The sequence below is a fragment of the Mangifera indica genome, chromosome 14, assembly GCF_011075055.1.
Source record: "Mangifera indica cultivar Alphonso chromosome 14, CATAS_Mindica_2.1, whole genome shotgun sequence".
Taxonomy (NCBI): Eukaryota; Viridiplantae; Streptophyta; class Magnoliopsida; order Sapindales; family Anacardiaceae; genus Mangifera; species Mangifera indica.
Genome location: NC_058150.1, coordinates 13,920,402 through 13,942,812, shown reverse-complemented (window position 1 = coordinate 13,942,812; position 22,411 = coordinate 13,920,402). Strand labels below are relative to the sequence as shown.

Below are 22,411 nucleotides of genomic sequence, written 5' to 3'. Positions count from 1 at the left end.
ACGCTTGCACCTCTTTTTTGTATGCTTGGTACTCAATCAAATATGGATGTATGTCTGTACACACTCAAATGTACACTTGTACATTGCTTAATATAGAGAAGTTAGGAGCATCCTTTTCCCATACGTAACAACTCATTCATTGCAAGCCAAGTCAACATAGTCAAAGTGATGTATGCCCGTATGTTAGAAGAATGTATGCCCATACATTAGCTTAGTGAAGAGTCACGAAGAGAACGTCTCGTACGTGAAGAAGTCATACACAATCAAGCTTGAAAGCAAATGTGCACCCGTACTCTCACAAAGTATACGCCTGTACATCTTCTATTTACATAGAGACAAGTGTTACTTCTCCCATACACAAGAAAGCATACATTGAACCCAAAGTCAAGCCAAGTCAAATGCAAGAAAAAACCCATGTTCACTTGTTCATAGACAAATTTTCAAGCGTACATGTCCTTGTACATGGTAGTTGTTCACGACTCTAAAATTTAGAAGACAGGCTCATATGGAGCTGTGTACACCTGTGCATAGTACTTTGCATGCTCGTACATGCTTGTGGCACTAGGAGAATTCAACCATTGGGAGGATTGACCAAGGTTGACTTCATTTGAAAAATGGTTAGACATGCCCGTACATCATCAATTTTCTAGAGAATGAAGTCTTTTTTAGATGTCAACAAATACGTTTATCAATCCAAAGGTCATATCAACCTTTTCCAAGCATCCAAGTCTATAAATACAAGTTATTTTGCATTGGAAAAGGTTAGATATCATTGTTGTAAAATTTGTACTTTTATTCTCTTTACATTTTTTTCTCCAAAGCTTATCATTCATTTATTTGAGAGAATCCTTGTGCGTAGTTTCTATATATGCCCTTGTAGAGGCATTTTCATCTTTAATTATTTGTAATCAATTTGTTAGACAAAATTTCATATCACTGTTGTTCGGCACAATCTCAAATAAACTAGTATAATTGGACAAAATTCTGAAAAACTATTGTAAAGAAGAGTAATCATTATGAGTCAAACTTCAAGTCGATTGTTTGAAGAATTGGACATAGGAGGCATACGTCAAAGAGCTCTAAACCACTATAAATTTTGAGTTTTTCTCTCCTTCACTCTTTGCTTTAAGCTTATCATTTGCGATTGATTATATTTGTTCAATTATTAGTGTGATATTTTAATGTGTTTTAAATTATGAATAATTTTATTCACCCCTCTAAAATTATATCAGTCATTAGGGCATTTTCACCATATAAGCCCAAATTCAAAAAATAAAAATAAAAAAACCTGTAAATATCCAAATTTTGTAATTCGTTTATTTCCCTTTCCTTTCACCCTCACTCCATTCTTCCTCTGTTTCTGGTTTCAGGTTGTCATCAATAATTTCACACTCTTCCTCTTTTTTATATGTTCTTTTGTTTCCTTTTCTTTCACCCTTTGCACCGTCTTCATCTATTGGTTCAATAATTTTAAGTTGTCGTTAACGACGACTCTTATTATGATGAAAGAGAAGGAGGTGGGGTTGACAACAATGGATGGTAATAGCGGTGAAGAAGTGATGCTAGGGGCTAGGGTTACCAAAAAAATGTAGGGATAGATATGTCGGTTTTTAAACCTCTTTAAAGGCTAAAATATTATATTTAAAATGTTTGGATTTGATTAATAGAGGTTTTTTTTCTAATTAATGGATGGTGAAATTGTTATTTCACCCTTTGTTGTTTTCTTAAAAACAAAATTTGATTTTGAGTGAAATTAATCATATTTATATCATCTAGGAATTGGAAAGTGTTTTTAAAGGCAAACCTTAGATAGGAGTTCAAATTAAACGTTTATCCCCAGATGATGGGGGTGAAAAAGTAATTTTTTTAAACTAAATTAAAAGGAAAATTATTAGTTTTTTAAACTATGGTGAAAAAAGGAGATAATTTTTTTTTTCAAATAAAATTATTAAATGATGTTTTTACCCCTAACATTAATAACAAAATTTAACAAATGAATAAGTTTTTGGATTTTCAAACTTAATTGGTAGGAGTTTGGAGATGCACTAAACCTTTGGTGGGAGTAAGTCCTTTGGGCTTTCTGTAATTGAAATAGGTAGCTGTTTTAAAAAAGTAAAGCCTGCCAAGTTTCTGGTGGGTTGGTATATTTATATGAACTTGTCTTCATATATACTTTGTATATATTGGATTCCATCTCCATGTGTATACACGCACACACGTGGTTGAATTTATTTTGATATTATAAATCAATCAATCTTGTATAAGATACATACAGTGTATACTTGCAGAAAAGTTATAAATTTATTGATTTTTGCAGGTTTCAAATATTTTAAATTAATAATGTATCACTTAACCAGACTAATGTTTGATCCAAATATTAAAACATTATTTGCAACCATTAATTTAAAGATATGAGAAAAGAATTTAGAAGAAAAGTAAGCTCAATAGTACAATGTGACGCTGCTTTGTACTATAGATTTTTCTTTCAAGTATTGATTAGGCTGCCCTAACTTTGGACACAAATTCATCAATATTTGTATCCGAAGTACCTCCTTCACTCACTGCTTCTATAGCCAGCTTCCTCCATTTCTCAGCATTCATTTTCATCTCTTTTGCTCTCTCCCCCTCCATTACTTCCCTTAAACATTTCTCTATCTCCTCCCTTGTCACAATCCCATTCTCTTCAACCCTAACCCTAATTCCCACCTTCCAAACATCCGCAACAAACTTAGCATCTGTCGGCTGATCAGTCCATTGTGGCATCACCACCATCGGCACTGCCAAACTCAGTGCCTCGATAGTCGAATTCCACCCGGCGTGGGAGAAAAAACAACCCAAAGCTTCATTTGAAAGAACTTCCAGTTGGGGGCTCCATTTCATTATCAACCCCTTGTTGGCAGTCTCTTCAATAAATCCATGTGGGAGTTTTGTGTCCTCAATGTCTCTAACCACCCATAAGAAGTGGAATTTGGTGTTGTTCAAGCCCCATGCAAGCTCCTCCATTTGCTTGTGGCTTAAATTAGCCATACTGCCGAATGACACATAAACGACAGATCCTTTTGGCTTTGCATTGAGCCAGTCAATGCAGATGGATTTGTCTAGTTTGAAGAGATTGAGATCATATCCTTTGTCATCTTCGATGCGGTTGTCCAAGTAGAAAGATGGAATCGTTGGACCGATTGTTAGCAGTGGACAAATTTTAGGCATCGAATCCACAACCTGCATCAAGTAAAATCAAGTCATTTTTCAGATTTTGTGGATATTGCATTACGAAAGTAGAAACTTTAATTATTAGACCAATAAAATCTATAAGAATTCTACATGTGAATATCTATAGTGGTGTATTCAATAACCAAGCTGTTTTACTAAAATCTATGTTTGACTTAAATAAGTCAAACTTAAACTAAAACTTACAAAGCGTCACCGGATGGCCATTGATGTGGTGAGCCAAAAAAAAAAAATTATTGCTGAAGGGATAAACTGTTAATAAATAAATGAGTTGATTTCAACATCAAACTGTCAAATTGAAGCGCCAATTTGACTCGATCGAGTAAAGGCATGAAATTGATCCTATCTCCACCCAGTTCGGATCAAATTCACTTCCAAATTCACTTTTTCGACATTATTGCTATCTTTTTCTAAGATATTATTCATTTTTCTAATACTATGAACCAATTGGAGTTCAAATAAAATGTTTTGGATTCTATTCAAACTCAAATTAGTCATATGTTTACGCTTATTCAATTCAAATTCATCCCTTACAAGTCATTTGACATTAAAAACAAATATTGTTAAATTTAAAAAAATTATCTTCAAAAAAAAAAAAAAAACAATGCAAATGCTTGTATCTCTTAAAGACCGTATAAATATATTATGGTAAAATCCAACCTCAATCTTCCAAGTTTCTTGAATCCATAACCATTATCAAGTGAAGGGCAAAATTCTTGCGAAGCTCAACAAGACAAGTATCTTTTTAATAAAAGTTGGATAAGATTACTATCTTTTCAAAATAATGTACATGCGAAGTTACAAACGGGCAACGACATTGACAGGAATCCAGAGCATACGTAATTTTAAATTGGAACGTACGAACTTCTATATATATTTTCGTAGAGAAAAAAAATCAAACTTTCATTACATTTTATATAAAGTATTGGACAAATACTAGTTTTATTTTGTTTTGAAAGTAAAATATCAGTTTTTCACTTTTAATGGTAAATAATAAAATTTAATGTCTTTAATATTAAAATTTAAAATTTTGATTCCTCCTATAAAAAAATGTAAAAATTGTGGTCATTCAATGCACATATAGAGTGTTGTTATCCCAAATATAAACGATGGAAGGCCTACCTCATCTTCTAACTTGTAGAAAGTATTGACAAGAATGAAGTCAACTTTATCTGTGTTGGAAAACTGGTTCAACACCATCTCAAAGTAAGCCGGATATTGACCTGCAACATTGATGAAAGACGGCATATCCGACGGCTCGAGCGGGGGCAGTCCAGGGATGGACACTGGCGTTGAACAAATCGGAAGCTTCAACAATCCATTATAAACAAGATAATAAATATAGTTAACAGCACAAGTTTGAGTGAAAAAAGCAGCTCCAAGCAGGCCAAACTGCTTGGCCACCTCCAGAGCCCAAGGCAATACAGGGTCATAAACAATACAATCCACAGGGTTTGAAGATTGTTTATACTTTTTTATCAGCTCAGCTAGGGTTTTTGAGCCTGCAACTTCCATTTGTTGAATATAAGCATGGATACTTTCAGCTTTTGCAAACCCGCCTTCATCGAAGCCATCTGAAATCGTTTCATATTGCACTGAAGTAAAGGGCTGAGGCTTCATGGTCTTGGAGATGAAATTCGTTATGGCAAAAGTGATTTTGAGCCCCTTGGAGGCCAAACGTTTGCCGAATTGAAGAGTTGGGTTTATGTGGCCTTGGCTTGGATAAGGAACTACAAGAATATGAGCCCTATAGATCTTATTATCTTCCATTTTGGCTTCAACTCTAGCTCAAAGAGTAAAAAGAATCAAGTTTCGGAGAGCTAATTAGCCTCAATGAGTTTTGTGAGGTCCCGATAAATTCGGATAAGCCTTTTTATGGGGAGGAAATGATGGGCAAAGAGGCACCCAAACTTTGATAACACGATATTCCCTACTTTTAAGTTTAAGAAGTCCATTATTCCACTAGTCTATCACATTTGTTAATAGAATCTATCGATTTTTTTTATAAAATTGATTGAAAAAACAAAAATATCATCCAACTTTACTAAAGCTAAATAATAATTTGTCTCAAAAATATTAAAAATTTTTATCCACACTTAATGGATTGGTTGTCCTTTCCAAGCTCACCTTAACTCATTTACCAAACAACGACTTCGCTATGAAATCACTCTTGTCCATCGTAACAGCCTTCACGATGCATGTGTTGATTTCTCCTTTCTCTTTGGCCTCCATTTCCTCCACAAAATCTTTTGTTCCGCCGCACAATTTGACTCAATAATTAACCTCTTTTGCAACTCTCAAACCATCTCTGATCTTCAAGGTTTCCAATTTTAATTAATTAATTCATTAATTAACCTTGATTAAATTCAATGTATTGATTTTTTTGTTTTCATTGGTGCATGTTTTGTTTCAACATTCGTTTAAAGAAGCATCATGGAGGATAGAGTTAGAGCTTGGATCATATATTCATTGTTGATCCAATAAAGATAACGAGTCCTTCAACCAACGTTGAAGTGGCTTTTGCTCTTCGAGTTCTTGAAAACGAGAAAACAGATGTTGTTGCGCCTTTAGCTGTGACTAACACTGTCATCGTCTCTAAACCCACAACTCACATCTCCATAGAATGTCACCTCGTCTCTCCTTTAACCTGCAACCTGCATCTTGGATCTGAAAGTTGTCACTTTTTGATCCTTCGGATTCCTCTTATGTGTTTTTCAACAATTTAAAAAATGAGAAATAAGAAGAAAAGAGAAAATAGGAATATGAGAGAAAAAAAATCTAAGGTAATTTGGGTTAAGTATAATATGTTTGTACTATTAGTTCAGTTAGGGATAATGATCCTATTATGAATTGTGTAAAGTAACAAAAGTACGTTATGATTATTAAAACTAATGTTTAACTTAGAAAATAAACTTTTTAAATGTAAGAGGTGGGAAATTTATGACATCAAAGTTTGGGTGAGAAATATTCATTTGGCCATTTGAGGCACTTTCAAACCAATTTCAAGTCCAGTTTCTAAACGGTACTTGAATTGATTATTTGCATGGAATTAGATGTGTTAATGGGTCAGCCGACTCCAACTCGACCCATCGGCTAATGGGTTTCCGAGCTGGGGCCAACCCATTAATATGTGAAAGCCCAAAGTCTAGCCTTATATATAAGGTTGGGCCTTAAATGGGCCGGCCCGACCCACTTAAACAATTTTTTTTTAAAAAATTTAATTAAAATTTTTAAATACAAACTATTTTTTAATTATTAAAATCGAGAACAATACTTCGAACATTTTATTTATAATCTTTCATTTGTGACTGAGGAATATTGTGGTTACATGATAAAATATATTATAAGTTTATAATATAGTATAAATAAATTAATTTACACACTGTATAAATTATAAATATAAAAAATATATATATACTATATAATTTATCTACTCATTTTTAACATCCAAATTTATGAATTCTTTTGATATTGAATCCATTTATAATATTTTATAATGATAAAATTGAAATGAAAATAAAATTATAAACACAAAGAATTATTATTTACAAATTCAGATGGTTTTCAAAAGAGAGTTGACAAGAGAAATTGAAATTAAATAAGAGTTTGATTGGTTTATATAGGCAAAAATAAATTTTAAAAAAAATTTAAATAAATAAAGTTAAAGGCTTCTTTTTTTAATTTTTATTTTTTTTAAATAGTAACCAGTCAGGTCGGGTTGGCCCATGGGCTTAAATTAAAGCCCATGGCCCGGCCCAAAAAGCTCATGAGCTAGGTTTGACACATTATAGTGTCAGGCCGAGCCTTATCAAGTTGGGCTTTAAATTTGTGCTTTGGGTTAGGCCTCCATTTGGCCTGGGCCAATTGACATGTCTACTTGGAATTAATGATATTATATTACAAAAAAAGTCATACATACACATGCAACAAGAGTAGGGGTGTGCACAGTCTGATTTGATATGGTTTGAGAAAATTTTCAAACCAAATTAAAAAAGTGGTTTGAAAAATTTTTAAACCAAACCAAACCATTTTAGGTTTCAAACCAAACTGAAAAAATATAGTTTGGTTCGGTTTGGATTACAGTTTGAATCATAATTATCAAGATCATATGATATACAATACATATCATATCCTAGGTATGATATGATACAGATAGAAAATAATACGTATCATAAAATGTATCGAATTAATAGATACAGTAAATATAAAATATGATACAATACGTATTTTACAATACGATACATATTTCTCATACGAATTAATATATTTTTTTAGAGAAAATGAATGCATTAGGGGTGTATATGAAAAAAAATTTAAATGTTAATAGTGTTTGTAATATTTTTTAAAATAATGATGTCTCAATTATAATATTTTATTATTTTAATTTTTAAAAGGTATATCATACAATATAACACATTATATGGTAAATTAGGTTTTTTATATATCATACTATATACAATTCAACTATTATAGTTTGAATATTTTAAAATCATTATATATATATATATATATATATATATATATATATATATATATATATATATATATAATATTTAATAAAATTAACGAAATTATAATTTTTTAAAACATAATACAATATACATGTGCAGAAAATAACAAAATAAATATGAAAAACAAATTGTACACCTAATTACGTGACAACAAAATAAATAACAATTGTTTATTAGAAAATTTTGTCAAACATATTTATATATATACACGATTTACGATTTGGTTCAGTTTGAAAATTGTTCAAATCACAATCTGAACTGAAAAAAAGGTTTGAAAAATTTTAACCCAAACCAAACTATTTTATAAACTAAACTAAATTATACTATAATTTTTAAATGATTTGATTCGAATTTATGATTTAAACTGAATTATACATACCCCTGAGTGAGAGATTTTGGTGTAGAATTTTCATGTTTAATATTAGAGGACAAGAACGGGTGCATTGAATTGAACATCAAAATCCTTTCAACAAAATTAAATTAAGAAGGTGCTGGTCAAAACAGAAGTTTGAATAACTGCTGCAAATGTTTGGATAAATTTCTTTTCGTTTTTAATAAGACAAACCAAGGGTGGATAATCCATCTCTTGGCTTAAACAAGTTGATCATGAGTTGAATCTCCAATTCGATATAATTTATAGAAATCAGTACTTTGTTTAATTAGTGATATTGCTTATTACATAGATGATACTATTCATATCATCGTAACCCTATAATAATATTATACACTAACTTAAACAAACTCGAGTTTAAATTATGTATTATGGATTCCATTCAAACTTAAGCTAAACCTAGACTCGAATCGAATCCACTGTAAATCTAACCCTAGTTGCTTTGGTGAAAGATAGCTTGACTCTATAGTTCATCCTCAGTTTGAATATCATGTGAGTTCTAAGTTTAAGCACATTTTGGATGATGACACACTTGGTGAAGTTTAAAACAAAAAGTAAATCTATGAAAATCTAAACTTAAAAAGAGAATATTATTTTAACAACGAACTAAAAATATTTGAGTACTTTTAGATTTAGAATTGATATCACTAGGATTAGATTTGATTTGAGCTATTAAAACTCAAATAAAATGAGTCAAGTTTGATTATAAAGATTTAGTTTATTGATATAAAAAAACTAAGTTTAAACCAATTTAAATTTAAGTTCCAATCAATTTGGATTAAATCTATTATTTTCAAATTTAGTTTGAGCTTCAACCTGTTGACCTTGAGCTAACTTTTTTGGTTTTAAATCTATTTTAAATTAGGTCTTGTTTGAATTTGATTAAAATCGAATCAAATAATGAAGGCCACTAAAGGTGCTCCAAAAGGTGCATGAATTGTGTGCATAGTTTAGGCCTTATCTTACCCACATTTAATCTAGGTTTATCAATCGGGTCTATTGAACTAAGTCTAGCATGTCAGGCTCGAATTTTTTTTCTAAAATAGGTTTAGAGCTTACTCATTCAAGCTTCAAATTTATCTTCTAGCCTGCATCATTAACATTTTTGGGGCTTCGGGCTTGTCTTATGTTGGCCCCTATGATTTTGAAAACTTTCAAACACCCTTACAATCCCAGCAGGTTTGAAAAAGCCTAACAAATACACCTGCATGAAAGAAAACCATGCAAAATGTGTGAAAATCCAAAAAAGAAAGCAAGAGGATGGTTGGGTGGAAAGTGTGGAATAAAGAGTAATTTTTTTTTTTTTTTTAGTAATAAGAAACCCACTCAAATTGAACCACCCTTTTAAAACTAAACTAATCAGTTTGAGTAAGTAAAACTCTAAGTTCATAAGTAATCAATTTTATAACTATTTGATTAAATAAGTCAAGAGTTTAATCTTGAAATATTATTAAAAGGCTAGAACTCATACTCTTTTATTTATGAAATCTCCTATTTTATCACTCAAGTTATTCATTTGAGGCTTATAAAGAATAAATTAGGTCAAGATGTAAGAAAACAACACGAGGAGGAGCATGATGATGACATAACATGATGACGTAGCATAATGTGGCATGTTAAGTCTAAGTTCCTAAAGTTGTTAAATGATATTTTAAGTAAAATTATCGTCTTATTTTGAATATAGAAATATTTTATCTTTAAGTAGTAAAGTTTTAATACAAGTAATTAATGTTTTGAATTCTCATGGTATTAAAAATCTATGTAAACGTCATGAGTCTTTGTAATTTTTATTTAATTTATTCAATTCATATTCAATAAAAATTCTAAATGTAAATATTTAAAAATCATATTACCATTAAACTTTTGTTTTATCTTTGTTTACATTTAAAAAACGATATCAACTCTATCAGTATCATTCATACAACACTCATCTATTTCAATTTTATGCTTTTGTCTATTAAAATTTGAACATGCCTGAGAGAGCCATTCCATTCTCATTTCAAATCATATCAAATTCTAAATTGACTAATATCATGGTTCCCCCAAAAATATATATATATACAAATTCTAATTCCATGATTGAAATTTCTCCAATAATATTTAAGAAACACTTCATGTTAGGTTTTTTTTTATTTTTTTTTGAAAAATTACTAAATATTCTTCAAATGGGCTATAATCCTAACTTCAATCTTATTAGTCAAAATTTATTAAAGTAAATTACATTTGTCCACTTGAGGTTTAGCCCAAAGACAATTTTTCACTCCTAGATGATATAAATAATATTTTTTTTGTAACTCTTTTCTTCAGATACAAACCTCTACACGAACTATGTGAAAAACTAGGTGAAGAAAATAAATACAAAATAAGCATACATGTCAAGAAAGAAAGAATCCAAATATACATTTGCAAAATGAAGAAAGAATAAGAATTTTATTTACTTATTTGCCTCCTATATAGATATAAAATGATGAAACAAGTCTCTTAATTGTAAGACCTCTAAAGAAAGTCTACCACCAAGTTAAAAGATCACACTTGTTGTGAGGTAAAGATAGGAGAGAGAGCTTTGCAATTTTTATGAGAGAATTTTTATGAGAGTTTTCTAAAATTCTACTTTTGACCTACTAAAATCTTAATTTAAAGATTTGTCATGCACATATATATCTATTATAGATTTTAGTCACATTAATTTTGTCTCACTAACATCTTAATTTTTTAAAATGTTACTTTTGCACCTATACAACATTTTATATGATTTCTTTTATCTTTCGGATGATGCTAGCCAACCCGAGATAACTTATTCTCTCTCTCAAAAGTTTGGTTATTTGGTGTGACCCTTTAAATTCATCATGGTGCAGTTGTGAATCTTTTTTTAAACAATCTAAAAGTGCATCCAAAAGCTCAATGATTATAGTAAACATCTAGCAATGTATCATAGCCCCTAAACCACAATGGAGAAGCACTTCAAAGAACATAATATCTCCGATCGTACATTCCATGTAGATAATATCTTTTTGTTGTCCAATCTAGATCAATTTCAACTTATAGATCATCAAAGTCCTAATTTTGATTCTTTACGAATCGTCGATTTAAATATTTTGAACATGTTATCACAAACATCCTTCGTATGACTTGTATTATACTTTGGCTAGAGATTTCGATTTCTAATATTTATCGACATTTGCTCTGAAATTTAGATTTGGGTCGAATCAGTGAACATTCAGAATCTAATACTTTTCGAGTCAACAAATTTCACCTTGACCATCATTTTTCTCCATATACAAATAATACATGACCAATATGGTTTCTCCTACGAGGCGTGATTAACACTTATATATATACCATACGAATCATGTATATTCGTATCAAATCTGACCATAATATCTTAGGTCAAAAGATTACTTCATACACTAGTTTAATCTTACAATAAGTCATTAACTACAATTTGATGATCATATGACTTATTGTTATTTGGTCACATTCAATAAATGATTTTCTAATTGTTAATTTATACCAATACCATAATGACATGTCATCATTATTACTTGCACTAATGTCATCTCAAGGCATTTAATGGAGGTATTCGACATGCCTATTATGTGATATAATTGCCCAAGTTATATCACGTTCATAAGGAACAATTCGATAACTCAGTTTGTATATTAAGTGAGTCATCCAAACAGTTCACATGCATACTTTATATCATCACAAATAAAGAAAATAACTTATGCATATGAACAAAAAGACTACTTCTTTTTCACATAAATGTATATACATGATAAAAATGCCCTTGGAATCAGCAACACCAATCAAACTATCTTGGTAACGCCCCTAAAGCCTCCTTAATTTTGGCTAGATAAACTCGAATCAGATTATTTTTCATTCGAACCAAATTTGAACTTAGGGCATTCAATGTTGATTTGATTCGTATCCACCTCCAATTGATAAACTATCTTGAAAACAATTTCTCATCTCCACAATTAGCCCCACCAAAACAGGTATGTTACCCACAATACCTGTAGGCAATCCATCTAAAAACGGGTACAAATTTTAGATTTTTGGATCTATACCCGCAAGTAATGAGTTTTTACAAATTGGTCAGATATGTTTGCGGGTCACTTGTTGTTTCTTTCTTATTCATCTTCTTTTTCCTTTTTAATATTAAACTTACAACACACCCAACATAAATTTCACATATTTTCCATTTTCTTAACATGAAATGAACTCAAATCCACCCTAATAAAGAATTTGTTATGTTAAAAACAAATTGAAAGAATATGAGCACTAAACACTTTATTAGAGTTATTCAATCTATGTTTAATAGTAAAATTCTTCAAATGTATAGAAAACATTATATAATTTGAGATAAATGTGTGTTCCTTCACTAAATATTTATGTACTTGAAAAGAAAAAATATTAAAAATTATGAAATAAATACAATAAAATAATTAAAGAAACTAAAAAATAAATATTAACAGGTAACATAGAGATCGTTCTATACCTATTGGATTGGATACAAATTTAAAAAAGGCCAAACAACTATTTCCCACCCAAATTATGATGAATTCTCAAAGTTCCCCCCATTAACTATGGAAATACCGTTTACCCACCCATAAGCAGTTAAAATTAACAATAGTAAAGGTAAAATCGTCATTTTATATTTAATATTAAAAATAAACTTAAATATGATTTCATTTATCCCCCCTAAATTTAAAAAACTAACTTTTCTCCCCTAAGCCAAGTTTGAAAAGATCACATTTTCCCCCCTAGGGCTTAGTTTCCAAACCCTTTCACTTTCTCCGGCACCATCTCCGACCGTCTCTCCCTCCCGACGATTTCTCTTCCACCAACGATCCCCCTCAACTCCACCCCAACCCATCCGACGCCGAGAGATGACGTCTGGGAAGAGAAATCTTCTTCCCAAAAGATGAAGACAAGATCGATCGATCTCATCTTCATCGTCTGAGAAGACGAGACGACTCGTCATCCTATGGGAAGACGATCGTCTTCCTAGACGACGAAGATGAGATCGATCCATCTCGTCTTTGTCATCTGGGAAGACGATTCTTCTTCCCAGACGTCATCTCTCGACGTTGGATGGGTTGGGGTGAAGTTGAGGGGGGTCATCGGTGGAAGAAAAACCTTTGAGAGGGAGAGACAGCCGGCGATAGCATTGGAGAAAGTGAAGGGGTTTGGAAACTAAACCTTAGGGGGGGAATGCGATCTTTTCAAACTTAGCTTAGGAAAAAATTGTTAGTTTTTAAACTTTTTGGAGGGAAAATGAGATTAAAGTTTTAAGGGTTAGAGTTCCGTTAAATTTAACCGATCATGGGTGGATAAATAATATTTTTATAATTAATGAGAGAAACTTTGAGATTCTAACATAGTTTAGGTGGGAAATAGTCTTTTGACCTTAAAAAAAATCATATTCCATAAATTTAATATATTTTTTATGGCAGCTGGTCCAACCTGTTTGTCAGGTCTATCCATAATCAAACAACAAACACAATCTTAAATCACATGCATGCATTCAAGAAAATTAAATTTTAAATAATGAAAAAACAATTGAAATTTGAAAGTGCACGTATCAGATAAAAATCGGCCAAACGACTATTTCCCACCCAAGGTTTGACGTTTTCTCAAATACCCACCCGTTAACTATGAAAACACCAAAAGCCCACCCATCAGTGGTTAACTTTGACAGTTTCCGTCAGAAAAAAGGGTAAATGACTGTTTTACCCTTTTCAATTGAAATGACAAAAATGTCCTGCATGCCAAATGACGTAATTACCCTTTTCACTAAAATGACCTAAAAACCCTTAAATAAAAAGACCAAAATGCCCTCTCAATTAATTAACCAATTTTTCATATTCCATAATTTAACCAGCAACTTCCATGGCCTGAAAACAATGCATCATTTCAGTTTGAATTACAGATTTTCGGTTGGAACTGCCTTTGATTATGAAAGTGATGAAATGCAAAGAGTTGTGTAATACATTGCTTAATATTGGCCTGCTTGGAAACCTGAAAATGCAAACCATTTTGATTCATAAATATACTTCAAAGAGTTGTGTAATACATTGCTTAATACTGGCCTGCTTGGAAACCTGGAAATGCAAATAGCTGTGTACTGGAATGCATGCAATAACAGACCATTTTGATTCATAAATCAACACTGTCAACCCAGAATACTCCTCATATCAACACTGTCAACACACTCCTCATATCAACACTGTAAACACACTCCTCATATCAACACTGTCAACACACAGAACACTCCTCATAAGCACTAATTCATAAATTAACACTCTCAACACTGTCAACACACACACAGAATACTCCTCATATGCACTAATTTATAAATTAACACAGAATACACAGAATACTTACAGTGAACATTTCACTGAGCTATCCAAAGAATTTACATGCAGAGAACATTTCACTGAGCTATAGAAAAAATTTACATGCTGTGAGGAAGAAGATGAACCAAAAAATTATCCAAAAAATTTATAACTGAGCAATTGAGCAATTATCCAAAAAATTTACATAAGGGAAATCCTCAGTTTCATTGTATCTGTGACTCTGGATGCTGTGAGGAAGAAGATGAACCAAACTGACTTTTAGCTGACTGGCTTTCCATGGTTGGGATTGTTCTTCTCTGATATAAGGGGAAAAAAAAATGAGTAGGTTTAATAAAACAGAAAAAACAGTAGCAAACAGAATGCTAACATATAAACAGAAGCAATACCTTTTTTTTGGGTCTTCCTGCATTGTTTGGATTGTATTGGCAGGACCTTTTGTTGTGCCCCAATTCATGGCAGTGACTACACCTAAGTGTAGACACAGGTTTTCTCTTTCTCTCTTCAGTGGGGTCTTTCCTCCTAGCCTTTCTGGGCCTGCCAGCTTTGCCATGCCTAACAGGTGGCTGCAGCTTATCTTCACATTCCTCTGGCCAGGTTCTCTTGTCTGGAATAGGATGAATAATTTCAGCATATGTTCTCATATATGCTGAAATTTGCAACCTGTCATCTACAAACTTATCAATGGTAGGGAAGTTCATGTGCAATATTGAGCAGATTGCATGTTGGCAGGGAATCCCAGACAGCTGCCACATCCCACAATCACAGATTCTTTTGTCCAAATTCAAGGTGTATGTTCTGCTTGGAATACCATTCATATCAATCACCTCGAACTCTTGCAGTCCAGCATATGAAATAGAGACATTTCGAGCTGTCTCAATACTTTTGTTCAATTTTTTAACAACAAGTGGGGGCAATGGAGTGACCCATTCAGTCCCTGCCTTCAGCCTACTATAAAGTCTCTTCATTATTCTTCTTCGATACAACTCCAACAAACTGAGAATAGGCAGCTCCCGACCTTCTCCAAGCCAACTATTAAATGTTTCAGACATATTATTTGTGATATGGTCAGATTTGGCTTCAGTGTCAAAGCCAAATCTAGACCATTGATCTGGCTCATTGTCAATTACCCATTTGTAAGCAGTTTCATCCACTGCCTTCATTTTATTTAATGCCTCATGAAAATCCACTTTATTTGATGCTCTAGAAATAGCCCAAAACAGATTTCGAAGATGTACCCCAGGGAAAGTTTTCCTGAAATTCGCATATACATGTCTTGCACAAAATCTACTCTTTGCATTAGGCCACTGAGTTTGCAAGGCATGTATTATTCCCTTTTGCCTATCACTCATGAAAGTGATAGGCAAGACATCACCCATGAATTCTTTCAACATCCCCAGAAAGTAACCCCAACTATCATTGTTTTCTACTTCACAAACACAGATTGCCAATGGGAATATCCCACTGTTCGCATCAATCGCTACAGCAGACAGCAGGACTCCCCCAAAATGCCCCTTTAGATGGCATCCATCAACCCCTATAAAACGACGACAACCCTCTAAAAAGCCTTTCTTCTGTGCAGCAAAACTTAGAAAAAAGCGATGAAAACGCGGTGTCGAGGGAATTTCATCCCTAATTACCTTTAGGGCAGCTTTTGATCCTGCATTGGTCATCAACACAATATGACAATATTTAAACAGCCAGTTATACGACTCTGCATGCTCCTTTGCTGTCAAACCAGTGGCAATTTTCTTAGCCCTATACAATTTTCTATGATTTATCTTTAAAAAATGCTCCTGCTCCAACTGAGAAGCTAGAGGCTTAATGCTACTGCCTTCTTGTGACCTTATAAACCTGCCAAATTTCTCAGCTACCCATGATGCACTCGCAGCTGGGTTATCATTAACCCTGAGGCATGTGTGCATATGCTCGTACTGACGTATTTGGTAGGATTGACCATCTACCATCAGAGCTGCATAGAGATGGAATGGGCAGCCTTCTGATCTACACACAACCTTTATTCTTCTCTTCTCATTGTATATCTTTTTTGTAGCAAACCCACGATCAACCGTGTAATCTTTCAGCACACCCCTGAAATGTTCAACACTGTCAAAAACATGTCCAACCTCAAAATAAATCTTCCCATCTGCACCTTTCTTAAAAGCCTTTCCCTTCATATGTCTAGCTAATCTGGTAGCACCATCATCTTCTCCCTCATCACTTTCCCCATCACTATTGTCAGATTTATAATTAAGTCCTCGTGTCTCATCATCATCCTCAACAGATTCAGACCTGATTTCAACTTCGGCATGACTAATAGTCTCATCTTCATGTGATGCATCACTCCAATGAAAGTCATCATCATGCTGGGTAAATTCTTCTCCCTCATCAGAACTTTCTATTGGTTGGGTGTTGGGTGAGTTAGGCTCTGTTGGTTGGGTGTTGGGTGAGTTACGTTCTGTTGGTTCGGTGTTGGGTTGACTGTGTGAAGGTAGTAGAGGTCGAGGAGATCTGCTCTGTACTGGAATAAATTCAACATACATCTGAATAATTTGCTGACCTACTTTTCTATACTCTTCAAAGACAAACATCATGTCCTCATCACTGGCAATGATGTAATTACCCTCTCCATTAGCTGATCTTGCTTCAACTTTTATCTGCTCACCTGGATAAAGTTGCACCTCCTCATTTTCATTTGCAATACATTGCTTAACATCCTTGATGAACACAATTAAGCTATACTCTTTTGGATCAATATTTCTTATTTCAGATGGTATGCCACAAGCTTCAAATTTAATAGTGAACAACTTTGTAGAACTCATCCTAACAAAACACAGAATTAGTTAAAAGAATAACAATTAATTTGAGACTGAAGGCACAGAAAAACACAGTATCCCAGCGTATGTAACAATGATGCAACTTACCCAATGACACAACAACAACACTCCTCATGCACAGAAACAAGGCAGTATGCAACATTGTTGTTGATCAGCATGTATGCAAAGAAACAGAAGACTATCACTCATGCAGAATCACTCAAAACAGCATGCAAATGGGTGTGCACTTGACAGAAAGTATCCTACCTTATTGTTTAATCATTGTTGCAACTTGCAACACTGTTACACAGCCTTGTTAGACCAGAGAGAATTAAGGTTTTTTGCAACCTTCTCTTTCGCGCCAGTAGCACTGCACTCTCGGGTTTCCCAGCGTATGTAACAATGATGCAACTTACCCAATGACACAACAACAACACTCCTCATGCACAGAAACAAGGCAGTATGCAACATTGTTGTTGATCAGCATGTATGCAAAGAAACAGAAGACTATCACTCATGCAGAATCACTCAAAACAGCATGCAAATGGGTGTGCACTTGACAGAAAGTATCCTACCTTATTGTTTAATCATTGTTGCAACTTGCAACACTGTTACACAGCCTTGTTAGACCAGAGAGAATTAAGGTTTTTTGCAACCTTCTCTTTCGCGCCAGTAGCACTGCACTCTCGGGTTTCCCAGCGTATGTAACAATGATGCAACTTACCCAATGACACAACAACAACACTCCTCATGCACAGAAACAAGGCAGTATGCAACATTGTTGTTGATCAGCATGTATGCAAAGAAACAGAAGACTATCACTCATGCAGAATCACTCAAAACAGCATGCAAATGGGTGTGCACTTGACAGAAAGTATCCTACCTTATTGTTTAATCATTATGAAACAGAAACTGATACATAATACTTAAAACAGAAACTGATCATGCCCTAACTCCCTCATAGAAACTGATCATCCCCTAACTCACACACAGAAACTGAACATATAACCCATACACAGAACTCAACGCCACCGAAAGTGCTCATACACAAGCCCAACAAAAGCAGTTAATACTCATACACATAACTGAATGCTCACCAAAATATAACCCAACCCTAAATAATATGTTAACAGTACACATGCAAAACCCCTACGTTAATTTTTTTTTCCACTCAAATATACGTATAATGCATAACCCTAACATTACAAAGACCATTACAACACCCCAATACCCTGAAAAACCAAAACCTGTTTCAAACTTCAACTTCCTAATACTCACATAGAACTGAAAACTCACGAAAATAGAAGTCATACACAGAAACTTACGTCAACAGTGGACATGCAAAACCCCCACGTTAATTTTTTTTTTTGCCTTGCCCTAAAATATACATATAATGCTAACCCTAATATAACACAGACTATAATAGTACCCAAAATATACATATAAGGCTAACCCTAACATTACACAGACTATTACAGTACTCGACAACAAGGATAAACAAGGTATCCGAAAGAATAAACCTGGACGGCAGGAAATATTTTCTGAAGGCCTCAGTTGGAGCAGACTTCGTCGTCGTTGCAGTTTAACTCACCACGAAAAGCCACTACACTTGTCGTCGAAACTGTTGGTGATCACAGTAGCCGAAAACAGCAAACAGGTTGTACTTTCTCGTCTTCTTTGGTACTAAACTACTTCGTCCACCCTTGGTAACGTCGAACGATGTCTTGTCGTGGTCGTCTTTGTCGTCGCCGTTAAAGGTTCACCGTTGATCACACTGGAGCACAATGAAACAAGGTAAACGAAAGACTTAACGCGAATGGAATGTTGAACGAAAGAATGAAGGCCAAAGGTTTTGTTCAAATTTGAAATCTGACGTCGGCTGGACAAGTGTCGCTCGTTCGTTGGTGAAAGAGAAAAATCATTTTTCAAATTGGTGTGAAATGACACAAAGACCCCTCACGTGTCGCATGTTCATTCGCTCACTTTCCCTAGACTAATCCCTAGTCGTCGATTTGTGCCCCAAAAATTGCCACCGTTGATTTCAATATAATCATTCTGCATTTAATACAGACTGCGGCACGTCCTTCGAGCGCACAGTATTCGGCGGCTGATTCAAATTTTGTGTGCCCGATTATTTGCTTTTTCGCCAGGTGTCTTCTTTTCGTACTGCCACGTCAACCACCAAAGATTTGCAAACCCTGAATCGCCAAAAATCGTCGAAAAATCGTTCTGCTTTTCAGATGACAACGCCACGCGTCAGCTATCCGTGCGTTGCGTGTGCACGCGTCCCGTGCAGCATTAAATGTTGCAGGAATTTTTTTTTTTAAAAACGCTTATATTGATTTTAAAATGGAGAGCCAGATTTACCATATTACCCTTTTTTCTGACGGAAACTGTCAAAGTTAACCACTGATGGGTGGGCTTTTGGTGTTTTCATAGTTAACGGGTGGGTATTTGAGAAAACGTCAAACCTTGGGTGGGAAATAGTCGTTTGGCCGATAAAAATCTCATAATTCTTGACCCCAAGCACATTCTCCAACCAATTCCACTGCCAAAAATACTGTTCATGTCTGCCTGATGTTCAAATTATGTTTAATCTATGACCTTCTTTTGGACTAGGACAGTCAGGTTTCAAATCTATCCCATTCAATTAACGGTTCTAATAAATCTCAGTGCTTTGAAAAGTAATAAAATTATTCATATTTATTTTAAATATATAAATAAATATATAAATAAATATATAAAATTTATGTATTATCAACTAATTAAATAATTTTTAAATAAAAATAAAATAATATTCAATTATATAATATATTTTATGTATATTCATTTATATAAATAAAAACAGATATACATATAATTGCTTAAAAAAAACAAAGAAGGATATCTTCTCTCATGAATTTATACTTAAGAAAGACGAAATTGGGTGATTCCATAGCCCAATTTAGGCCGAAAATGGTGATGGCCCAACCTAAATTTGACCCAAAAGGATTACCAAACTATTTGTAAAATTGATAGGAAATATTTATTGAAATTTGTGTGGATAATTATTAACTTATTTTATTAAAAAGTGAGAGGAGTATTTTCCCCCTAAGTTTAGTTTAGTGTGTTTTTAAAATCATATTTATAGGATTTAAAAAATTTAAAGTCTTAATCTTGAGCTAATTGTTGTTAAAATTTTTTATTAGAGGTAGAGATAAAATCATTATTTTATTAATAATATTTAAAAAATAAAATTTATTATATTTTTCTCTCTAAATTTTAAAAATTAACAATTTCACCCCCACTTAAAGTTTTTTAACTTTGAAATGTCACATCTCTCCCGCAAACCAAAGGTTTTTTTCTTCTCTCCCTCGACCACTATCTTCAGCATCGACAACCTCCCCTCTCTACCCTAAAACATTGGTCGACGTCTCCCCTCTTTAGATCTCTTATTCAGAGATGAAGAGATTGGTCTTTTCGTCTTGACCAATGAGATCAATCTCTTCATCGGAGATAAAGAGATTTGGAAATAGGAGGTTTCCATGCTTCATTGTGCATCGACCAATGTTTTAAAATGGAGAGAGGATGTCGTTGGCATCAAAGACAATAGTTAATGGGATGAAGAAAAAAACCTTAGGTCGAAAATTAAAAAACTTTAGACAATAGTAAAGTTAGTTTTTGAAAATTAAAAAGGAAAATGTAATAAATTTTAATTTTTTAAATATTATTAATAAAATAATAATTTTATCTCTATTTGTAATAAAAAATTTTAACGATAATTGACTCATGAGTAAAATTTTAAGTTTTTTAAATCCTGTAAATATAATTTTGAAAATACATCAAAACTTAGGTGGAAATAAGTCCTTTGGCCTTATTAATATTTTAAATACGCAGATTCTAACAAAAATTCTTTTACAACCTAAAATTTTCAAAAAACATATTTTAAAAAGAGTCCATTAAGTGATAAAAAAGTGTTGATTTACTGATACAAATGAAACTTGTATAATTTTTTTTATAATTTATTAAAAAAAAATTCTCCCAATAATAGTACTTATTGATAAATTATGATTAGATTCACTCTACATTGAATCAAACAAAGTTTAATTTGAAATAGGCTTAAATTCAAAAAAACAAATTAAAAAAAATTTTTTTTAAGTGAATCTAATTCTTAACTTATCAGCCTTGAACTAATGTTTTTAAATTTAAGTAAATATCAAATTAAATTTTTTTTTGGTTTAACTTAAACTGAATCTAACCTTACTCTGTTTTAAAAAAAATTTAAGATTTTTTTTATGAACAAAAATCTCGACACTTTTTCAAAAGTGAAATCAATTATATTATTGAATCAAACTAGTTAAAAATTTAGTAAGTTTTAAACCTATATTTTATTATTAAAATATTTTATCTATACTATTCAAAAATATTATTCAAAAAAAAAATTCCAAGAAAATTTGTTTAGAGTTTGGATGAGAAGAGAAATCTCTGGAACTGGTACGGGACTAGAAAAGCACTCACGACTTTGCCACCTTTACATAATAAAATAATAAATAACAAATAAGAAAGGTAGTGGGCCGGTGATTCAAACGTGGGCCCATTAACCATAACAATCACATATTTTTCCCCTTTTTAAGTCTAAAACGACCGCCCCTTGCTTTGTCTTTCCTGCGTTTTAGTACTTTATTTTATGACTCATAGGTCTCAATCAACCAGCCGCCCTACTTTTTGCTCTCTCTTCTATCAACTTGTCCACGTGTTGCTCTCCCATTGCTTGATCGGCTTCCATCACTGATTTTCTTGCACGTATGGGATGGCCCCACTTTTGGTTGTCGCCACGTCACCATTTTCTCGCTTTTCGTTTTAGTTGTTAGTTACCGTATTATCATCTCGTGATAAACTAATTATTACCCTTACTACTGAATTCAATAAAATAAAAATTAGGTTTATTTTTATAAAATAAATTAAATTTAAAGTTAATTGATATTAAATTTAAAATAAAATTAATTTTTAATAGAGTTTGATGTCAGAGTAACTTTTTTAATCAAAAATAAAATTTTAATCTAATCTAAATTAACGTTGAGAATCGGAGAAATCATAAAAAATAAAAATAAAGATGATTAGAGATGAAAA

At 32.8% G+C, this 22,411-nt stretch overlaps 1 protein-coding gene across 1 annotated transcript; it reads right to left on the bottom strand.

Moving 5' to 3' along the window:
• Positions 1 to 2,375: 2,375 nt before the first annotated feature.
• On the bottom strand, positions 2,376 to 5,076 carry LOC123196100 (UDP-glycosyltransferase 74F2-like). The gene is made up of 2 exons (XM_044609982.1): positions 4,351 to 5,076; positions 2,376 to 3,219 (listed from the first exon to the last, which is right to left on the bottom strand). The coding sequence occupies exons 1-2, from the start codon at positions 4,996 to 4,998 to the stop codon at positions 2,497 to 2,499; spliced, it is 1,371 nt and encodes a 456-aa protein (XP_044465917.1). The 5' UTR covers positions 4,999 to 5,076; the 3' UTR covers positions 2,376 to 2,496.
• Between the last annotated feature and the right edge of the window lie 17,335 nt (positions 5,077 to 22,411).